At 48.8% G+C, this 21,828-nt stretch overlaps 1 protein-coding gene across 2 annotated transcripts in view; it reads left to right on the forward strand.

Annotated features, from left to right (window-relative positions):
- The window catches only part of ANKRD13A (ankyrin repeat domain 13A), a 350,794-nt gene that overhangs the window by 22,046 nt on the left and 306,920 nt on the right, over nucleotides 1-21,828 (forward strand). For both annotated transcript variants that reach the window (XM_085636228.1, XM_085636229.1), the window contains exon 2: nucleotides 12,503-12,635. In XM_085636228.1, the coding sequence (XP_085492354.1) occupies nucleotides 12,503-12,635 (133 nt within the window). The remainder of the gene's footprint in view (nucleotides 1-12,502; nucleotides 12,636-21,828) is intronic.

Here is a 21,828-nt window from a genome sequence, read left to right on the forward strand (position 1 = left end):
TTGTCATTATTAAGTTATGTGCTTTTCATGTTTTTGTAAGGTATATGTATTGCTAAGACTCAAAATGTTTCTAAATGTGAACTAAAAATTAGTCACAAGATTAAATCCAACGGAATAATTGGTTGTCTGGGCCCTTGTTTTATTCTGGGAACAGAAAAATTTTAGGTAAATCTACACGTAGCATTGGCTCGTCTTTTTGTTCCTACAGTGTAAACCTAGGCACAGCTTTACATTCACATCGATGAGGCAACAAACGAGCTACTGGGGTGCTAATCAACTCCGCCGGCCGCAGCCGTAGTCCATAAACAAGCAAAGAAAGGTTTCATATTTTGAAAAAACGAAAAACATCACACACACAAGGCAGAGGGGGTTAATGGCAATAACATGTGCTCCCCGCATCGAAGGAGTAAACAAACCCAAGGAGACAGAGGGGGGGGGGGGGGCAGGCAGAAGAAACCAAATTCGCATTAAGGTATTTTGGTTTTTTTTTAGCGTCTCTTTTCTAACCTGGACCTGGCGATAGCGGAGGACGGCGGGTCTTGATATAAAGTCACCGTGAAGACAAATTTAAACCTGATTATATTTTTTTGTCGGTGAGGCGAAGCCCATATGTTCTTATGCTCTAATCCACGACTCGGTGAAGGAGAGGGAAGCAGACAATAGCACTACCACTGGAGCCAGAATTGAAAGTCTGTGCCGGAGCCTAGTGCGCCCCGCAAAGTACGTCAGGCGAGGCGCTGTGGAGGGGAGGGGCCCACTGATGGGGGGGGGGGAGACTCGACTCCCAGTGGTTAAGGAATTGGCTCGCAGCCAGCGGAGCAGAATTTCCCAGTACGTGTTACATGAAACAGAATGAACAAGCATTGGCCGCGCAAAACGCGATGGGGGGGGGCGGGGAGAATGAAGAAGCATTGGACGCGCGAGACGCGATGGTGGGGGGGGTGGGGGAGAGAAGCGGGAGTTCTGATGAAAACTGGTGTGAAATAGCAGCAGGGAAGGGGGCGGAGAGGGGCTACGAGGGAGAGCGACGTGAAGCCATATGGCTGCTTTGCGCGCGTGCACGCCTCGTGCACGCCTCGTGCACTGTAGCTCTATGCCAGGGGAAGCACTTTGAAACCCCACTTACAAAATGTCTCAAAGAGACAGCTTTCGCTGTCTCAGCGAGACCTAAAAAGCACTTTGAACACTTTTATTTTTTCCTCCCGGTGCCGTAGCAATTTTTTAAAAGTAACTTTTATAGCTTTTTAAAACAATTACTTTTAGCTATGCTGTAGAGCAGTCGCGCTGCTCTACAACATGGCTAAAAGACATTGGCAAAGCCAATAGCTTTCACATAGACGAGATCCATTGGCTTTGCCAATGCTTGCTTAAATGTTGAAGAGACTTTGACATATTTTATGTGATATTCTGTGATTTACATGTCATTTCGAGGGTTCAGCTCTTGCACAGGCTCTGACAGCTAAGCCAGATCCTTGCCCTGATTTATCTATGAGTTGCCCTAATAGTGGGCATTTGCTAGACTACTAAGAGCACATGCAAGACATTTGCCAAGTATGTCTGGAGTCAGGCATAATCTCAAGTCATGTGTAGGAACGCCGCTGGCCCCACACCACATAGGGGCATGCTGGGAGTGCAACGCATTAAATCTCAGCATTCTTTGAGGTGTCCGATATGTGCGATGTGAATAATAAAATTGCGTAAGCTTAAAGCATGCATTACTGGCTACCTCCCAGACCTGTGCAAATGCTCATCACCACTCCCTCTCCATAAGTGGCAATGGCAGGTCTGCCAACCATCTATTTTGGATTTATGATACATCAACTCTACAGTCCGCCTTCAGGGCTTTATATATGCGGGCAATCAGTCCCCTAGAGAAGCCCGGGTCAACTAATAACACCAGAGTATTTGATTTCACAGGTTCTTCCAGGATACCTTGCAAGGTGTGCTTGATATTTTTGCCTCTTGCAGAAAGTGACCCTCCGGTGCTTTATAAAACTCCTTTGCATCCGCAAACGAAAGGACAGTCCGATTAAAGTACCGGTCCCCTGCCCCCACACATGCCCCCCTCATACCACCTCACGAGGTCCATTACTGTCTGATCATGGAACCAGCAGAGAGGGAGCAACCTTGCGTATGGGGCTCTGCCTGGGATAATGATGACTGCTTGCTCCTAGGCCCTGCAACCTGTTGGACCACGAACCAGCAAACCTGAGAATTCTGTGAACCCATCATTGGGTATCTCGGGAGCTCCACCCTGTGCCCCAATCCGCCAGTAACGCCTTCAGAGTGTTCGGACCCTTGGCACTCCACTTCGCCGTATACTGTAATAATCCTGCAGGATAATAGAGACCGAGGTCTAGAAGACCCAGGCCCCCGACTCCACAACTTTCAGCACTTCCAGTTTCACCATAGTGCATTTCCCGGGCCATACCAGCGAAATCAGGAGGCTTTTTAGAGTGGTGGAAGTAGCCATGGAATACAGCAGAAGGAGTTCTAGAGAGCATAGAGGCAATGGGGTAGTAGAACCATCTTGGCCAGGGCCACCTGCTCCATAACAGAGAGGGGAGGTGATTCCAGATCCGAATAGGCATTTCTAAGCCCGGGATGACCACTCCCATGTTCAAGGCATATTGGCCCTCTGCACAGCGCAGACCAACCTATACGCCCAGATAGCTAAAGTGGTCCGTAGCAGGGAGGGCCCTCCAAAAACCTATTGGCCGGTTCGATACATGGGCGCCCTCTATACACCGCTGCCAAGTGGTCCCACATTAGGGACTTGACATCAACCTGTGGAGGCTATGGGCCCTCCAGGGTGTCGGAGAGTCAGTACTATCGGGGGGGGGAGGGGGGTTCCCGCTTCAGCAACCACTCCAGGAGTCGCCCAGACTTGTCGCACCCTCCTGATGTAACAACTGGCAATATTCACGTCTAGTCAGGCAATCCACTCTAACCCATATTTCCCACAGTCTGCGCTGGGCCTGCAGTAGATCCTCACCCTGTGGCTCCATCGCAGGTCCCCTACCCTGCAGTCCGGCAGTACATCCTCCGCCTCAGTAAAGTCCCTCTCCAAGGGCCTCCTCATACCACCCACTCTGAACAGGCACTCCCTTTGCGCCACGACCTTCAGAGTATCTCATTCATGTCCCTTACTAGCGGCGGATAACCAATTGGTATCAAAATACCCAGTAGTCACCTCTCTAAGTTCCCCTTGAAACAGAGTGTCTTTAATCAGCACTGGGGTGTGGCGTGATAGGAAGTACCCCAATGTGCTTGTCTATTCGGCGGCAGCAACTGCCTCATCAGAGACCAAGAATCGATCAAGCATACTAGAAACGTGTAACATGTCTCCTTGTTCTCCAGGGTGTATCATACAGCAGTGCAGTGCAGACGGTCAATCACCCCATGCAGAGCAGCTGTCATGTTAGGCTTAGTGTGTAATTTTGGAGGGTGCTTATCCAGATTTCCATCCAGCACACAATTAAAATCATCTGTCCAAAGTATAAGCACGCCAACATATCGAAACAATTGTTTCTCCAATTCCAAATAGAACCTACCATCGTCCACATTCGGGGCACAGACGTTCAGCAGACAAACCTCCACACCATCCAGTCCAGCACAAATACCTATCTTCCCTCTATGTCCACTGCACAACCCCTATCTCAGAATGGAACTTGCGGGGCCACCGAAACTGCCACTCCCAGGGCATAGGTGGAATAAGTGGTCGAGAACATGTGACCTCTAAACTTTATATGAAGGTTTGAGTCTCTGTGTCTAATAGAGGTGTCTCCTGTAGGGGTGGTCAGAATTTGCGTAGTCGTGCTACGCAAAGCTCAGCGAAACCGTAAAAAATCTCCGCGAGCACTCAGAGTTCCGTGAACACGCGGAATTGCTTGTTCCTCCCGTTCTTGATGCTTTTTTCCTGTTCGCGAACGCTGTTTGCGTGCTCGGGGGTGGGGAAATATCTCGCGAACACGCATTTTAAAAGCACAAACAAGCAAAGAATTCCGCAAAGCCGCGGATCGCCCAATTTTCGGCAATTCCGTGTTCTCCGCGGAACGCAAAATTACCCAAATTCTGCAAGTGAAATGGAATTTACCCCCCATGCCTAGTCTCCTGCAGCATTGCCACATGTGCCCTATGTCTGCAGAGATAAGTTAACACTCTGTATCATTTCACAAAAAAAGTTGAGCCCCCGCACATTCCATGTTATGAATTTAAATTGTCCCATCCCTCTGTTCCATGGCTCTCTCATGCCCTGTCATACATGTACCTCACCTTCGCCAAAGACCATAACGATAACTAACTAATTTCCCCACCCTCCGGGTAAACACAGCAAAAACATTTCATGCCTGCCCAGTCATCTTCCATACCCACAGATCTCACCCTAGAACCCTAAACCAACCAACACACTTGTTTACCGACCCCCTCTCACACAACAATTAGGGGAGAGAATGTTGCCTAAAAGCTAGGGTGGTCGACCTCGGAACCGGAGAACCAGGTTTGTGTCTCGGGAACGCTCAACATTCTGTGATCCCGGGCAAATCACTTAATCTCCCCGTGCCTAAAAAACATGAATGTGTCCTTCTGTAATGTAACTGGTGCTCATGTAAAGCTCTCTAATACCTCTGGGTCTAGTTTGTGCTTTATAAAACTCCACAAAAACGATTGGGTAAAGTAAGCAATAAGCAGCATCAAAGTCAAACCACAATCCTCACCTCTCTCCACCCTAACAAGCAATGGGCTACGGTGCGTACCGCTGTCTCACTCCCAGATGCAGCACATTCAGTCTACAAGATTTACCGTGCCAGGCTGAGGAGGTGCATTGGCAGCAGTCAAACCCCTGCTGCACACACCCGCCCCTATCCACCACACTCACATGAACACGCACCTGTTCATAACCCAGCACCCTCTATCACATAACGATAACATTTGCCTCAAGACTGTTGAAAGAAAAGGGAAGTAGTAGAAGAGAAAAAACAGGTAAAGTTATTGGGGGGAGGGAAGCCGGCCCGTATGTTACTAGTTTCCATTCCGCTCATATAGCGTATGGCCCAAAAACCCAGCTTCAGACACACAGTTCTATACCAGTCGTCTCGCGCTCTCCACCACAGGAGCTAGGAACACAGTCCCTCCATGCTAACAATGAACAGCATGCTTATGCAGCTCACTATTCCTCTACTCAATCAGGGGTCGGCAGGCTGAGGGGTTTCCTGCACAACATCACCCATACTAGTGTCAGAGTTGGAGGCTGTGATCTCCTTCACCAGCGCTGTCACCGCCTGCAGCATCGATGGATCCACTTAAAGCGGTCACCTCCCCTTGCAGTCTGAATCCAGCTGCTTCAGGTCCAAGGAACCATCATAGCGTACCATTAATCAATGGGAGAAACAGGAGGTACAACTTCCCCGCTGACCTCGCTTATTCTCTCTCCATGTGCCTTGTGCATCCAAGGGTTGCCCATCCGATCCACGCAAGGCCAGGCTCTGCACCTCCAGCCAATCCCAGGCAGCCTCTGAAGTAGTAAAGAAATGGATACGATCACCATGAATGACCTTCAGCTTGGTGGGATAAAGGAGTATGTACTGCAGGTCCATCGGCCTCAGCTTCTGTTTCACTCCCCCCAAAAAATGCTCTCTGTTGCTGCACCAAACATGTGTATTTCGGGAATATACAGATGGTTGGATTATTAGAAATGGGGTCGCCATCCCGACATGCTGCCTTTGGGATGCAGTCGCGGTCCCTATAATTCAGTATCTTTGCAGTAAGTGTACAAGGCGATGATCCCACCGGAGGTGCTGGCATGAGGGAACGATGCACATATTCAGCCACAAAAAGAGAGGACAGAGCAGCTGCAGGGAATGCAGCCTTAATCCAATTTTCAAGAAAATATTCAGGTGTCCTACCCTCAGCTCTGTCTAGGAACTCAATAATTCGAATATTGCACCTCTGGGAAAAGGCCTCTGCATCTTCTGCTCTGCGCTCCAGAGCTGCTGTTTTGTCAGTCAAGTCGGTGAGGGCCCACTTCAGGGTAGGGACCTCGCTCTGCAGCTCAGACATATTTTGTTCAGTAGTGAGGGACCACTCTACCAGCGTGCAATGTCTAAGGCTACAGCATCTATTTTGGCCTGCACCACCATGCTCGAGGCCTCTATAGCCGCTAGTATTTGACCCCCAGTGGGATTTGTATGCGTGGCCTCCCGTGGAAGATCTGCTCGCAATATCCTCCCCCGCCGTATACTGATCCATTTTAGTCTGCTGTGCCCCCTCCTCTGCGGTCTGTCGTTACCCATAGAGGCTTACTCCAGACTGGATAGTAGTTGTCCATATAACAGAGTTGCAGTGTGTGGGTTACCCAAGGTCTCGTGATAACATTTGCGGGTGGTAGCTCCAAGGAGCACGTGTCAGAGTGAGCCTGGACCTGACACGGTCCACTCTAGTAAACCTTCGGTGTGCGACCAGCAATGTCCACCAAGATCATCATGGGGGGAGGCCTGGGGCAGAGCAGTTGAGTCGGGGGAAGGGGGGAGGGAGCAGTCCACATTCCAGTGAGCCACAAGCATTACCACCACATAGGCAAGGGGCCAGTCTCTCAACCGGTTCAGCAGCTGCAATGGACAATTTGTAGCACCCAGGAGGTATTTATAAAACACAGGGGGTAGCTCCGATGAGGGTGCGACACGAGCGGGGAGGCGGCAGCAACCCACAAATGTCCCCAATTGCACTTCAGTACTAGCAATCCTCTCAGTGGGCTCTCTGGTCCCCAACACAGGACTTGCTGCCGGCACCTCCAAATCTAATGCCCACGCTGTTGGCACAGCAGTAGAAAACTTCTCTGGCACCCGCCCAGGTGTCCTAGCATCCACCAGGGCATCGAGCCAATGATGCGGCACGCACCAGCGGCCTTCAACCTGAGATGTCCAGCACATCAACAGCGTCCGTGCAGGTAGTCCACCTACAACCCACCAGCACTGCCTGAAAATCCAGGGAGCCACAGAGCAGCTCTCTCAGGTGCACCATGAGTTCAGCCGCATCCCCGGCACTCCCCCTGCCTCAAAAGCTGCATAGTGTTAGGGAGACATAGAGGGCCCACAAGGCTGGCACCATCACAGCACATAGTAGTGCCAGCACTATGTCCTCCGTGCTTGCCCAGGCCTCGCGCTCCTCTTGTAGGTCCAGGTGTGACCAGCCTCTGTGTTTCCGCTCTGTCAGCGAGTCGCAGTCCCTCCGGCACAGCGGTCCCTGCCCCCTTGGTCGGAACGTCCTATTCCGCCGGGCTTCTGGCCCCCGTCCTCCAGGGAAATCATCTCTAGCGCAGACCTGCCACCCAGTCCTCCATACGACTGGTCCCTACACAGGCCCTGACTCATCACTGCATGTGTATACCCTTGGTTCTAGGTTCTGGTCCCAGTGACCGATAGCAGCCACCTGGCGCACGTGTACCTGGGTCTCCAAAGGGGACGCCAGGCCTTACTCAGGCCTTGCTCCCAGTGCGGCACAGCAGGGCATTGTCTGCTCCAATACGCTCTCCCACACAGCCCCCGGTATCACCACGGACGGGGGAGGGTGATGCTACAGGAGAAAGGCAACGGGATAGTTAGGATAAATGAAGGACTGCAGACAGACTGACTGTGGAACTCCTTAGAACACGTTTGATGCGTCCGCCATCTTGGCCATGCCCTCCTGCATTGCATATCAGTAAAAAAAGAAAAAATCTTAAAATGTAGTTCTGATTTTTCCAAAACTGTTTACAACCCAGAACTGCATACACTTAAATAATGTACTCAGATTGAGGGTTGAAGATTTGATACTGAAAACAACTCCTTACTAAAAGTCACCCAATAACACTTCTTTTCAGCTGTAAACAAATGGCTGGCTGTTAACTTTGAGCTGCTTATGCACACCAGTTTACAATGACCAGGAATTGCTGACCGCTGCTGCAAGGCATAGAAAGCATTGCGTTGGCTCAATATCCTGTGATTCTCTGCAAATAACTTAATCTCTTTGTGCCTCAAAAATAAATTCTGGTGCTAATGTAAAACTCTCCAATACCTTTGGGTTGGTTCAAGTTTGCACTGTATAAAAATGCCAAAACATAGAAGAAATAGTACCTCAGTCGCAGCAGTGAATGGACACAAATTAAGAGAAGTCAATCTGAATTTGGTCCATGCTCCACATAAAGCAAAGGAAGTAACACCCGCATGCACTGCCAAATTTGAAGGCAGCAAAGGAGATTGATAATGATGCCAATGAATGCTAAGTAACGGGTGGGCTAAAGGTCCCCTTTTAAATATTCTTTTTTGTGGACACAGTAGATCATTGCCTGGTGACAGAGCATGCACGCTACCTTTAAGTTTGACCTAAAAATCAGAGCATAGCAAGTCTCGGAATACTAAGGGCCTTTGCTGGATTTCTCACACAGCCTCGGTCTCTGGATACAATCAAGCAGGCACTAAAACTACAAGAAACATGTTTATTTATTTACTTGTCATTTTCATATAGTGCAACTGCCCCTTGCGGCATTAGTACACTTTGTCATTTTTAACAAACCATACAAATAATTTACGAACTAAACATGTACCATTAGAGATATGATGGTACTGAGGTTGGGTGTCAGGCTGAGATTGACATGTTATATTCAAAGTAAAAAGTATGAGTTGGTGGATGATTAGTTAAGAGGAGCAATAGAACAAGCAGATGGGTTGGAAGTTCTTTGCAAAGCATGCATCGTATATGTTTTCCCCAAATCCTGCTGTCCCTTTTGTCACGTTTGGGCTGAGACCACTGGACTCTGGAAGGTCTATCTTAGACGCAAACGGTAGGTTTTATGCCTGGTTAGGATTTAACAAATCTGTCAGACTGTCTTGCTCCGCCTTTCACATAATACAGAATCTCCCACACGGTGGCTCAAACACGGAGAAGCAAAACGTAAAACACAACACCACCTAGAAAAGGGTTTTATTTTACAAAATGCCAAGACTCTCTTTTTAGAATAAGGCTTGGGGGTTTATTTTACAATGCTCTCTAACAGAAAGGCTTTCCCAGATGCCAAATGAAGAAATATATATTTATATGCAAGCAATAATAGCACATTTGGTAAATGCAACAGTTAAATGCATGAATAATACTAATGGAATAAACAAGCAGCAAATAATATGAGATAAGACTCATACAAATATACTGAACGTCCTGCAAGAGATAAGATATATATATATATATACACTGAATACATCAAATGATTACTTTGGATGTGCACTCTGACTCATTTACACATCACAAAGAAAACAGCTCAAATGGTCAAAGCCACTGGCCACACATCACAAAGGAAATAATCAAAACTCAACACTTCACCTGGTGCAAACACTGCATCTTAGCCCACTCCTGACCGGGGGATAAGAGCCTCAGCAACCAGGGTTCCGCTGTACCGAAGTAGACGCGTCCGTCCCTATTCGGATTCCAAAATCCCGGCTTCTAAGTCAACAACCCTCAGCATTATATTCTCAAAAGCAAACACTAGAAGGTTTGAGGGTCTTCCCCTCTGCGTCAATGAAACTTACTTGGACTGGCCAGCTTCCAAGCAAGCATTCCACAACAGGAAGGAGTTCCCACGTTCGTTTCCTCTACATTCTTGCATGTTCCAGCCTTTATCTTGATGAAGCTCACGAAAGTCTTCCAGGGTACATTCAACAATCCCTCACAAAAACAATCCTTGGACGTGAATAACCCTAACAACTCGCAAACCTGGCTGTGCGCATAGAAAAAGCTCTACCAAGGCAGAGTCAGAATTCAGGATGACATGAGGCCATGTCAAAGCCAATAGTAAGAAATTAATAATACTTGCCAATTTACAACACGGTGCACATTTCTGCACCACTGCTCATAACACTGCATTTGAGACCAAAAAGTACATTCCTCACCCCTCTCTCTCTCTCTCTCATGCTTTCAAATGCACATCTCATATGTTCTGTTCTCTGCAAGGCTGTTCTTCAGTGCCAGCTCCCACTGAAAGAATGCAAGATTACATGAAAGAAACCTTTAAGAGAAACGAGGCATATGCAGGACATCGAACATTCAGGCTAGGATAAAATAACACACCAAAGTCAATTTAAAATAATGGTAGTCAAAGGTCATCACAGGGTGTCAGACCACAAGAGTGCCTCTAGCACTACACAGACTAATGAAATCGTAGAGACGTGAAAATACAGCAAATGAGAGACACAAGTTAGTTAACATTCCTAAACGTACAGTGACCTTGATGTCTGACTAGAGGCTGTGCAAGACAATAGCTTGACAGAAATGTCATCTTTCTCAAGCATCTTCATGCCTTTTATAACTGCTATTAATTTATCTTTGTGAAGATATGGGGTAAATCACAACTTGCAATGCAAACTAAATATTACAAAAGCTTTTTAAAAATAAGAAATGGTAATTTTGAGAATGAAATATAGTTTGATATGAATGTAAAGGCCGAAATGAACCTATTTAATGGAATGTCTACTATGGGCTTAGCCGGACAAGACGAAATGTCAACTTCTGCCAGAACAATTATATACTTATTTTATTTGAAGTGCATTTATAAAATTAATCACTTTACGGCGGTTTCAGAATGCTTACAGGCTTTAATAAGAGAGGAGTCTTTCTCAAGAATCTTGCATTTGTTATATTGCAATAGTTTTGATGTGCCATTGCCACATTGTGGAACAGAGCAGTCTTATATATCTATTTGATTAGGGCCCTGTGTTGAAATCCTAGGGGATAGAGTGATGGAAGGGATTTTAGTGACTAGATTCATTAAAGGTGCGAATGTCCGGTAGAAGCAGAATGGACAGGACCTATGAAGCTGGTCAGCTAGGTTTTGGGGACGGGGTGGGGTCTACCTGCTGCAGGAGTTTAATATCAGTCATTAAAGCTTTGAGACAATCAGTTCTTTTGCATCCATTGAAGGCTATGTGACAAGTTAGCAGACAGCTTCTTGCTAAATGCAAGATAGTGGCCGAATTGTGGACTAATCCCAGTTTCGTTCTGTATTCTTAGATGGATTTAAGTGGCTACTGTCTTGATATGTGAGCTTTTTTGTAGTTGAAAGAATTTGAGCCAGCATAACCAAGTGATTGTTAGCGAAGAACGTTATGTAGCAGATTGTTGTGGTACACCACAGATTTGTTTTTTTTTGCTAAACTTTTTTTTTTTTAGGTTTATCTTCGTATTACATAGGCATATTGCAGGTGTTTGGCTCAACGTTTTATATCCATGTTGGATGACCCCACCATAGTCCCTGCACATAGATTTCAATTTATCAAGTCCAACAGGAGTAATTGGTGTGATACATTAACATGATAGGTAGACATTTAAAGACAAAGCAATTGTCGCGCTCTCATATGTCCACCCTCCACGTTTTCACACTCTTGTGCCGAGAAACTGTTTTGTGTACAGAGCAAATGGCACTGCCCTTCAGTATCCCCATGCAGTAGGTCCTCCACCCCTATAGCGCTCCAGCTCGGGGCAAGGTGGAGGGGAAAGCGCTAGTTTCTCGGAGCGTGGTGCCAGTCGGTAACTGGGGCGCTTTCCCTCCCTATCGAGGCAGATCTTCCTGAAACTCCTGCAGTGGTAAGCCACAGATAATGTGTAATCTTTTGGAAGATAATTGAGAGCTTGGTCCAGTGGGTGTGCTTGACCAGGAAGCGCATGACTAAAGCCATGTCATTCAATATCCGCAAACTGTTTCTAATTGTTTAGTAATACTTTGCGGCAGTGGTACAAAGCCAGTAAGCAGGTTAAGTAGAATTAGCATGCATGCCCATAGGAACTTGCAGTGAGTAGCTCTACCCTTTATGTTTGAAGATGTTTTGAGTCCCACAGTGAGGGTAGGCCTTCTAAAGGAGCTGCTTGTTTGCTTCGGTAAAGATATGCACTAAAAGCTGTTGGAGTAGGCTCAATCTTAGATCTACCCAGTTCTGTTGCCATAGAGTTTACTTTCTTCTTTCCTTAAATATAAATGTATGTTGTCATTTCAGGTAGAAGGAAAAGTGGGCAATGTTGCCAATGCTGGTCCCATATATCCCTAAGTGAACTGGGAGGGTTTGTAGTGTTGTATACTCAGAAAAAGTTGTGAAAATGGATATGACCTATTTGTAGTTTACACTAAAGTAAAGTTTCATGATAATACATTGATGTGTTGGGCAGCAGAGAACAGACGTGCGAAAATATCCGAGGGTCATTGAAATACGGTTGAGGAGGGTTAATGTTGGAGACCGTTTAGGGGCTCTGGAGTGCACAGTGGCAGCGAAATTGACATCTTCGATCCGCAGTAAGGATTTTTTCTGCCATTACTTTGTATGTTTGTATCAAAACCTATGCACACTTAAATGTTTACATTCGAACTTATACGGAAGTGAAATACGAGTATATGGATGGCACTTGGACCAGCAAGAACACAATGACCTGTAGCCACCTAGTCAGTCTTCCCACCTTTAATGCATCTTTGCCATTGTTCTGTACTTCATAGGATACTGAACCACTCGATCCACGGGGCAGGACCCCATTGCACCTTGCTGTCTCCTTGGGTCACCTGGAATCTGTCAAAGTCCTTCTCAGACACAAGGCAGACGTTACAAAGGAAAATCTACAAGGGTGGACCGGTAAGCATGCAAGGTTGATTCCAAACTGAGGTTTCAAATGGTATAGCTACTTATACGACAATGCAAAGTCTGACACTCTCATTTTGTTTGTTAGTAACCTTTGTGAAATGCTAGCTTTAATTTGTGTTGTGATTGTATCAGTTGCTGTTGTAATCCCACAGACGTAGTCAGTGTGCTTCCACAAAACCTTAGTATAACCATTTAAAACCATGCCTTGTGATCAGACTTTTCATGTGCTTATGGCTCTAGAAAAGAAAACAGTTGCAACACAGTACAAAAATGCTTGAGCGACCTAGCTCTCTCTGTAATGTAATTTACATTCTTAGTTAAACTGAATAAAGATAAGCTAAAGTTCATTAATTCTGTGTTGTTCTACCTTTTATGGGATGAATGTAAGAAGCACAGAGATGGTGTCTTAAAAGCCCCTTCTTCAGATGCATTTGTTATATCATACCAGGAAAATTGTTATTCCCAATTATAGTTTGTCAATCCTGCTGTTTAAAGGGGTAATCACTCGCATGCTAAAAAGGTGTCAAGAAGTATTGGTCAAAACCATTGACATAAATAGAACTTTTATTGAAATGTGTATATTGAAACTAAATAGGGGCGATCAGTCATCAGTAGTCTTCCCATTCTCCTTCCTGCTGCTACTATATTTCTCAGCTACATCTTTATCCTTGTTTTGTAGTTAAACTATTAATACCCCCTTTACAAGTTCCACAAAGATACATAAGTGCTGTCAGCTGTCGGGGATAGAGATGTGTCAAATGTAACTAAGTTTAACCCCTTCGCTGCTAGGCCTCCCCACCCCCGCCGTGCTAAGCCTTTTTTGGCTATTTGGGGTAGTTTGCGCTTAGGCCCCTGTAACTTTTTGACCACATAAGGTATCCACGCCAAAATTGGGTCCTTTTTTCACCCAACATCATGGGGATTCTAAAGGTACACAGGGTTTGTGGATTCCCCTGGAAGGGACCCATAAATTAGCAAAATACAGCTAAAGATTGTTTTGTTTTTTGGAAAAATGGGAAAAAAGGGCTCCAGATGAAAGCGTCTGGTTTTTCCCCTGCAAATGGTATCAAAAAAGGGGTTGTGGTGCTGAATTCACCATCTTCCCAGTTTTCAGGGACAAGCAGACTTTTGTCAGAAAACCAACATTTCTTGCACAGTTTTGGTATTTTTCTGCGACCTCACCTATTTTTGCTATTTTTTGTGCTTTCAACTTCCTTCCAGTTAATGCTAGAAATGGGTATGAAAGCAATAATGGATCCTGGAAAGCTACACATTTTGAAAAGTAGATAGAATTCTGAATTCAGCAAGGGGTAATTTGTGTAGATCCTTCAAGGTTTCTTTATAGAAACTAACAGTTAAATATAGGAAAGATTGAAAATTAGTTGAAATAAACAGCCGTTTGTGTTAACGTTTTCACCTGTAACTTTTTCTAATTACGACAGCTGTTTGAAAGCAATATACCGTTTCATCCGCTGGACCTTTCTGGTTATGGGGATATATAGGACTTGTAGGTTCACCAAGAACCCGTTGAACCCAGAGCCAATAACTGAGCAGCGACTTGCAATGATTTTTTATTATATACCGGGTATATAGCAATTATTCTGGGAAAATGTATACATGGAAAAATCGGTATGAAAGACACCTATGTATTTCTGAAATGGGAACAAAATATAGAGTTTAAAAACAGTAGATATTTGCACATTTCCGAAATAGGGAATACCCATACTAGCATGAGAATTCTATGTCAGGACCGGAGGCTCTGATTATGCCTTCTTCCTTCGCTTTATTACAACAGCAGCAAGTTTTCAAACACCATCAAAACCATCAAAACCTACTACTCCCATGAACACTCGGTAGTAAGAGAACATTTTCATCATAGTCCTTCAGCACTGTCCATTATCCAGCCTCCACTTGGTCTCTCCTCTGTACTTCCTCTTTCTTTGCTGCTCCGCAGCAAGATAAGTCACATCTATTACTTCTCTTGTATTGGGATTGTTGTTTATTTCGTTTCTGGTGCTATTGCCTATATTGGTGCTTGGGGGGGGTCTGGGGAACATTTATTGTGGTTTCGCTGTTTTCTTTTCAGATCCCCCAGATCGCAGAACGCTGGCGCGTACCTCACGCAACTTTCCCATCACTACCGCGGTGTTGCTATTGACTGCGCGGGGGCGCTGTGGTCTCTCTCGCGGTCGGCGCGCGCCGGCACTGGTCTTAGAGTGTTGGCGCGTCCTGTCCTGTGTGGAGCCTTGCTTGCCCCCGGTTCTCCTGAGTGATGCCCTGAGGGGTCAGGTATTTCCCGGATTTCTTTGTTACGCCCCGTCTGGGCTACCTGTGGCATCCTTTTAAAACCCTGTGGGGTTGCAATTAGCGGCTGCAGCGCCACGGAGACACTTTTCTTGGGAGACGACCCAGTCATCTCATGAGGGCGCGGGTGTCTCCAGGGCTCTGCTCTCCCAAATTGTGAACTTCGTTCACCCACATTTGCCTGGGCTCCCTCCCAGCTCTAATCCCTTCACGCTTGCGGCGTGGTTTTGCACACCAGTGTTCATGGTTTTGTTGTGGAGGCACTGCCTGCTGGTTTATAGGGCACCTTTCACCTAACCATGCACGCCCCAGACCAGGATCAGTACCAGGGGGGCGATGATGACTTGTCCTACCTACCCTGGGATGACAATTTCTATCAGGCGGTGGATGATTCCATTTATAAGGCCGTGAACTAGGCCATGGAACCTATTGAACAGCGCCTTTCGGCGCGCATTGTGCAGGAGTGAGCCAAATACATGAAGCAATCCGCGCCCCTTCCAGAGACCCCTAAGACTCCGCAGGGGGAGGGCCCCCCGCCTACCAAAAAGCATTGTGGCGACGGGGTGGATGTGGATGCTTTCGCGCGCCTAAAACAGGCTTTTCTTGTGCAGGCTCCGGTCCCAGAGCCAGTAACTCCTCAGGTAGACCCTCACTGTCCCCTGCACACGGCTACCCCTGACCTAGACAATGGAGATACCGACGATGAAGCGAGCCCCTCTAGACCTTGGTTGCCCTCCCCTGCCACGGGTGGTAACTCTGACATGCCTGACCCGGATGACATTGTGCATCCTAGGTCTACCGACTGGGTTCCAGCGGATAAGGTGGCGAAATATGTGGCGGGCCATTTGCGTAAGCCTATGGAGAAGGAGGCTCGCAACCGCCTGCGGGCGGAGTGTCCTCGCCCCTGCTTAGACAACAAGGTCGCCCTCACCCCAGACATTGACCGTAAAATGGCGACCTTCTTGGCCAAATTTGTCAAAAATCTTAAAAAGGGCATTGACAGGTCCTGGCATTCGTGCCAGGAAAAGCTCCTCAATGCTGTTGGGCCAATGACCAAAATCCTGGACATGGCCGAGGAGGCCAAGGCATCTGGGTCCTTGATTGACCCTGAGGTGCTATCTGGCTATTGTGTTCCTAGGGAACGCCAACTGCGCCCTTTCGACGGAGACACGCCGTTCGCTCTTAATTAAGGTGGACTCTCTTCGGAGGCGGGCGCGGTGGCCCAAGGGGACCTTTTTGGTGAGCCCTTTGTCCGAGAGCTGGGTAAGTTCGTGACCACGTTCAAGTCTCTGGACAAAGCCCAATCCAATATACGCAAGGTGTTTACCCCTCGGGTGTTCCACGGGGCCGGTCGCGCCAACTATCACAACCCCGATAGGTGGCAAGGCTCCGGGCGCGGGCATTACCAGGATGGCTCCCGTTATAACACCTTCTACCCCACTAGTGGACAGAAGTTCCAAGGCCGTGGTGGATTCAAGGGACAGGCCAATAATTCCAACAAAGGTGAGTGTCCTGTCTTCGGAGCTCCTGCAAGTGGGGGGCCGCTTAGCGCAGCTCTTCCAGCGTGGTTCTCACTCACAAGCAATGCGTGGGTACTGCAAACGGTGCAGGGCTTCCAGTTGGAGTTCCATGGCCGTCCTCAGCAGTTTTCCCGGCCTTGCCCTATCTCTTTCTCGCAGCGCGACGCGGAGCTGGTGAGCGAAGAGGTCTCAGCTCTCCTCCAAAAAGGAGCTATTTGTTGCACTGGAATATCCTCAAGGCTTTCTCAGCAATTTATTCCTGGTCAACCAGCCCGGTGGGGGCTGCAGGCCGGTAATAAATTAAAAAGAGTGCCATGAGTGGGTGGTGTCCCGCTATTTGAAGATGGAGGGGATCCACATCCTCAGGGATGTCTTGCGGCCTCGCGACTGGATGGTCCGGTTGGATCTCAAGGATGTATACCTCGCGATCCCAATTTTATTTTTCCCCCCCTCACCGCCATTTCCTTCAGTTCATCTGGGACGGTCAGGTCTACGAGTTTACCACTCTTGCCTTTCGGTCTTTCCTCAGCGCCCTTGTGCTTCACCAAGGTCCTTCGACCGGCAGTGGAGTTCCTAAGAGCTCAGGGCATACGTTTGATTGTCTACCTTGACAACATGCTCCTGATGGACCAATGTCCCCGAACACTCTCCAGTCACCTGCAGGTGGCAGTCAACCTCCTTCAGGGGCTGGGGTTTGACATAAACGAGAAGAAGTCTCTCTTATCCCTGGTGCAAAATGCTACATTCCTGGGGTTCTCAGTGGATTCCATTTACTCGACACTGAGCCTACCAGCCAGGAACATGGTGAAAATTCGGCACGAGTTGCACCAAACGTTGGCAAAAACCCACACCTCCTTGCGCCAATTAGCCCGCTTAGTGGGGCTCCTCTCGTCCTCAATTAAAGCCATTTTTCTGGGCCCTCTGCACTATCGTGCTCTGCAACAGCTCAAGGCGCATCACCTCCGGAGAGGCCTAACTATTCACAGTCTGTCCCCCTCACGGCAGAGGTGAAGGAGGAAATGACATGGTGGCTTACACACATGGAGGCGTGGAATGGGTGTGCGATCTTCGGGTCTACCCCGGATCTTGTGATAAAGTTGGATGCCATCTAATCGGGCTGGGGCGCCAGGTGCGGGAATTTTTCGACCGGTGGTGCCTGGTCAGTGACCGAGCAATCGTTGCACATCAATTGCCTTGAACTACTGGCGGGCTCGTTCGCTGTGCAATGCTGGACCAAGGACAGAGTCCAGTCATGTGTTTTGCTCAAGATGGACAACGTCTCGGCGGTCCGTTATATCAACCACCTAGGTGGTACTCGGTCCAGGGCACTGTCCAATCTTGCCAAAGACTTTTGGAACTTTTGCCTAGACAATCAGGTATCAGTCATGGCGGAATATCTTTCGGGCCGAGCGAACGAAGTCGCGGATTGGCACTCCCGTCATCGGCTGGATGCCAGCATTTGGAAACTTGATTCCTTGGTGTTTGCTCAGGTAGAGGAACGTTGGGGTCTGTTTTCTGTAGACCTCTTTGCGTCACGGCTGAGTATCAGTTACCACGCTTTTTCAGCTGGAGGCCAGACCCATTGGCAAAGGCAACGGATGCGTTCCTGCAGGACGGGTTACCGGAGCGGGGTTACGTGTTTCCTCCCTTCTCCTTGATCACGTGGGTATCTGCTCATGTGTGTCGCCAACAGGCGGAATCAATCAATCAATCAATCAAGGACACTTATAAAGCGCGCTACCTACCCGTAGGGTCTCAAGGCGCTGGGGGGGGGGGGGGGGGGGGTGCCGCTACTGCTCGAACAGCCAGGTCTTCAGCTTCTTCCTGAAGGAGAGGTGGTCTTGGGTCAGGCGCAGGTTGGTCGGGAGGGAGTTCCAGGTCTTGGCGGCCAGGTAGGAGAAGGACCTTCCTCCTGTAGTCGCTCTTCGGATGCGGGGGACGGCGGCGAGGGCGTTGTTGGCTGATCGGAGGTGGCGTTTGGGAGCGTAGAAGTTGACTCGGCTGTTGAGGTAGCTCGGGCCTTGGTCGTGTAGGGCTTTGTGTGCGTGGGTGAGGAGGCGGAAGGTGATTCTTTTGTTGACGGGAAACCAGTAAAGGTCTCTCAGATGTCCGGAGATGTGGCTGGTTCGTGGGATGTCGAGGATGAGTCTGGCTGAGGCGTTCTGGATCCGCTGGAGTCTCTTCTGGAGCTTGGCGGTGGTACCGGCGTAGAGGGCGTTGCCGTAGTCCAGTCGGCTGGTGACGAGGGCCTGGGTGACGGTCTTCCTGGTCTCGGTGGGGATCCACCAGAAGATCTTCCGTAGCATGCGTAGGATGTTGAAGCACGCCGAGGAGACGTTGTTGACTTGCCTGGTCATGGAGAGGGAGGAGTCCAGGATGAAGCCCAGGTTGCGTGCATGGTCTGTCGGTTTGGGTGCGGTGCCCAGGGTGGGAGGCCACCAGGAGTCGTCCCAGGCGGAGGGTGAGGAGCCCAGGATGAGGACCTCCGTCTTGTCCGAGTTCAGTTTCAAGCGGCTGGTCGTCATCCACTCGGCTACCTCTTTCATCCCTTCGTGCAGGTTGGCTCTGGCGGCGGCGGGGTCTTTGGTCAGGGAGAGGATCAGCTGGGTGTCGTCGGCGTAGGAGATTATGCTGAGGTTGTGTTTGTGTACGATGGCCGCGAGGGGGCTCATGTAGACGTTGAAGAGGGTGGGGCTCAGAGATGATCCTTGAGGGACGCCGCAGATGACTTCGGAGGCCTCTGACTTGTACGGTGGTAGGCGGACTCTCTGTGTTCTTCCGTCGAGGAAGGAGATGATCCATTCCAGCGCCTTGTCCTGGATTCCGATGTTGCTGAGGCGCCGTACTAGGGTGCGGTGGCAGACCGTGTCGAATGCCGCGGAGAGGTCTAGGAGGATGAGGGCCGCTGTTTCTCCGTTGTCCATCAGGGCTCGGATGTCATCGGTGGCGGCGATGAGGGCTGTCTCGGTGCTGTGATTGGCTCGGAAGCCGGACTGTGAGGGGTCGAGGGATCCGTTCGTCTCGAGGAAGTGGTGTTCATCACCCCTCTGTGGAGGTCTCAAGTGTGGTTTCCGGTTCTACTGGAACTTTCCTGGGATTTTCCAATCCAACTCCCCCACTTTCCTCACATTCTTCTGGATCCGGACCTAGCTCCTCACCGCATGGTGGTAGACGGGTCGCTGCGGCTGATGGCTTGGAGGATCTCAGGTGTCGGTGGACGCTCCCGGGCCTTTTGGGACACGTTGAGTCCCTCCTCTCCAAGGCTTGGGCGGACAGTACAACAAAGAGATACTGCTCCGCCTGGAATAGATGGCATCGTTGGTGTCTGCGACGGGGTGTTGATCCCGCGGGCGCAGATGTACTCTATATTCTTAATTTTTTGGCGGAACTGGCAGAACAAGGTTTGGCTTATCGTTCCATTAACACTTTCCGCTTGGCGCCATTAGCGGGTCACGTTCCCGTCCAGGGAACCCCGGTGGGGGAACACCCGTTGGTGTGCAGGCTTCTGATAGGTATCTGCCTCTCCCTTCCCCCCCGAACCGCGTTATGGGATGTGAATTTGGTATTGAATCTGTTTATCTCCTGGTAACCGAATAGGTTCTTGTCCCGCAAGGAGCTCTCTGCTAAGCTGGCAACCGTCTTGTATGTTTGCTTTCTTGCAGACGGGTGTCTGATGTTCGAGCCCTTGATGTCTCAGCCAAGGTTATTTCCCCTGATGGGGTTTCTTTCACGGTTAGTAGAAGGACTAAGTGCCATACTAGGGTGATATCCTACCCGACATTTCGAGAATCCCCCAAATTGAGTGTAGTGCAATGCCTCCGTGTTTACGGAGAATTGACGGAAGAGGTTCGTCCCCCCGGTGAGAGACAGTTGCTTATTGCACTTTGCAAGCCTTTTAAGGCAGTCTCTTCTCCTACCATAGCCGGTTGGTTGCGGTGGGTCATGCAGGAGGTGGTGATTGATACCAAGAAGTTTGGTGCTTCTTTTGTAAGAGGTACTATGGCCTCTAAAGCGTTTGCGCTCGGAGCACGGCTTGAGGATCTCATGCGTGCGGCCGACTGGTTTTCAGATTCCACCTTTAAACGGTTGTATTTCAAGCCGATACTGGATGTGGCTCAACTGGTGGTGGATAAGCTTTGAACTGGCATAATCAGAGCCTCCGGTCCTGACATAGAATAGGAATTTGCCTAGCTATAGTACTGGTAAGTTCCAATTCTATTAAGGACACAGAGGTGAGGATTATCCCTCCTGGAGTCTGGTGGACTTGAGGACCCTCCCCGTATCTAGAGTAAGTAATGCTCTTTGGGTTTTTTTTCTTTCTTGAAGCATTGGTCTCTTTATTGTGTACAACTGTGTCCTTGCTGCTCATTGTGCATATGTTTTACGATGCCTCTTTAGTGTGGTCTCTTTTACCGACTGCTCTGGCCTTGGTTCTGATGCTGCCTGTTTTTGCAGGAAACGATGGGTCCAAACAGGATGCGTGATGTTCCGGTCCAGGCTGTTTGCGCGAAGAAAGAGGAAGTACAGAGGAGGGACCAAGTGGAGGCTGGATAATGGACAGTGCTGAAGGACTATGATGAAATTGTTCTCTTACTCCAGTGTGTTCATGGGAGTAGTTTTTGATGGTTTTGATGGTGTTTGAAAACTTGCTGCTGTTGTAATAAAGCGAAGGAAGAAGGCATAATCCTCGCCTCCGTGTCCTTAATAGAATTGGATCTTACCAATACTATAGCTAGGTAAATTCCTATTTTAGAACATTTTTCAAAATTACTTCTTTTTTACTCATTGTCTTTCATTTGGAAGGCAGAAATGCATCGTAAGTCAAGAGGTAATAATAGTTTTTTAGGTCTCGCCTGGCGAACGCAGCGCGAAGCGCTGCTATCGCCAGCGAGATCTATTGTTGCTGACTTGCCTCGGAAGGGGGACAGGAGCTGTGCACGCGCAGGCTTTTGGCGGATTTGAGTTGGTGTACGCGCCTACAGCCACGCGGCGTGCACATCTCCTGTCCCTCTTCCCTCGCAAGCCAGCATTTAGTTTCACTTTCGACATATGGAGAATCCCACTCACCCGGTCTGCGGGGGGAATCCTTCTGAACGGCGGTTTCCGGAGCACTCCAGCTCCACTACTGCCAGCACGACGCGGGGCTCTCTCCTTATGCATGGGAGCCCCGCACTGCTATCTGCCGCTCTTCACCCGGGCCCCCTTCTGGGACCCGGGACTTCAGCTCCCACACCGGCTGCACGCGAAAGTAACAGGTACTGCGCATGCGCGGGCAGCCCTCGCCTCCCAGGTCTCCTCCCCAGCCCGGAGCTGCTTTCTGTTTTGCTTGTTGTTGAAGGGTAGCGAGACACATATGTGGC

Source organism: Triturus cristatus, chromosome 11 (genome assembly GCF_964204655.1).
Source record: "Triturus cristatus chromosome 11, aTriCri1.1, whole genome shotgun sequence".
NCBI lineage: Eukaryota > Metazoa > Chordata > Amphibia > Caudata > Salamandridae > Triturus > Triturus cristatus.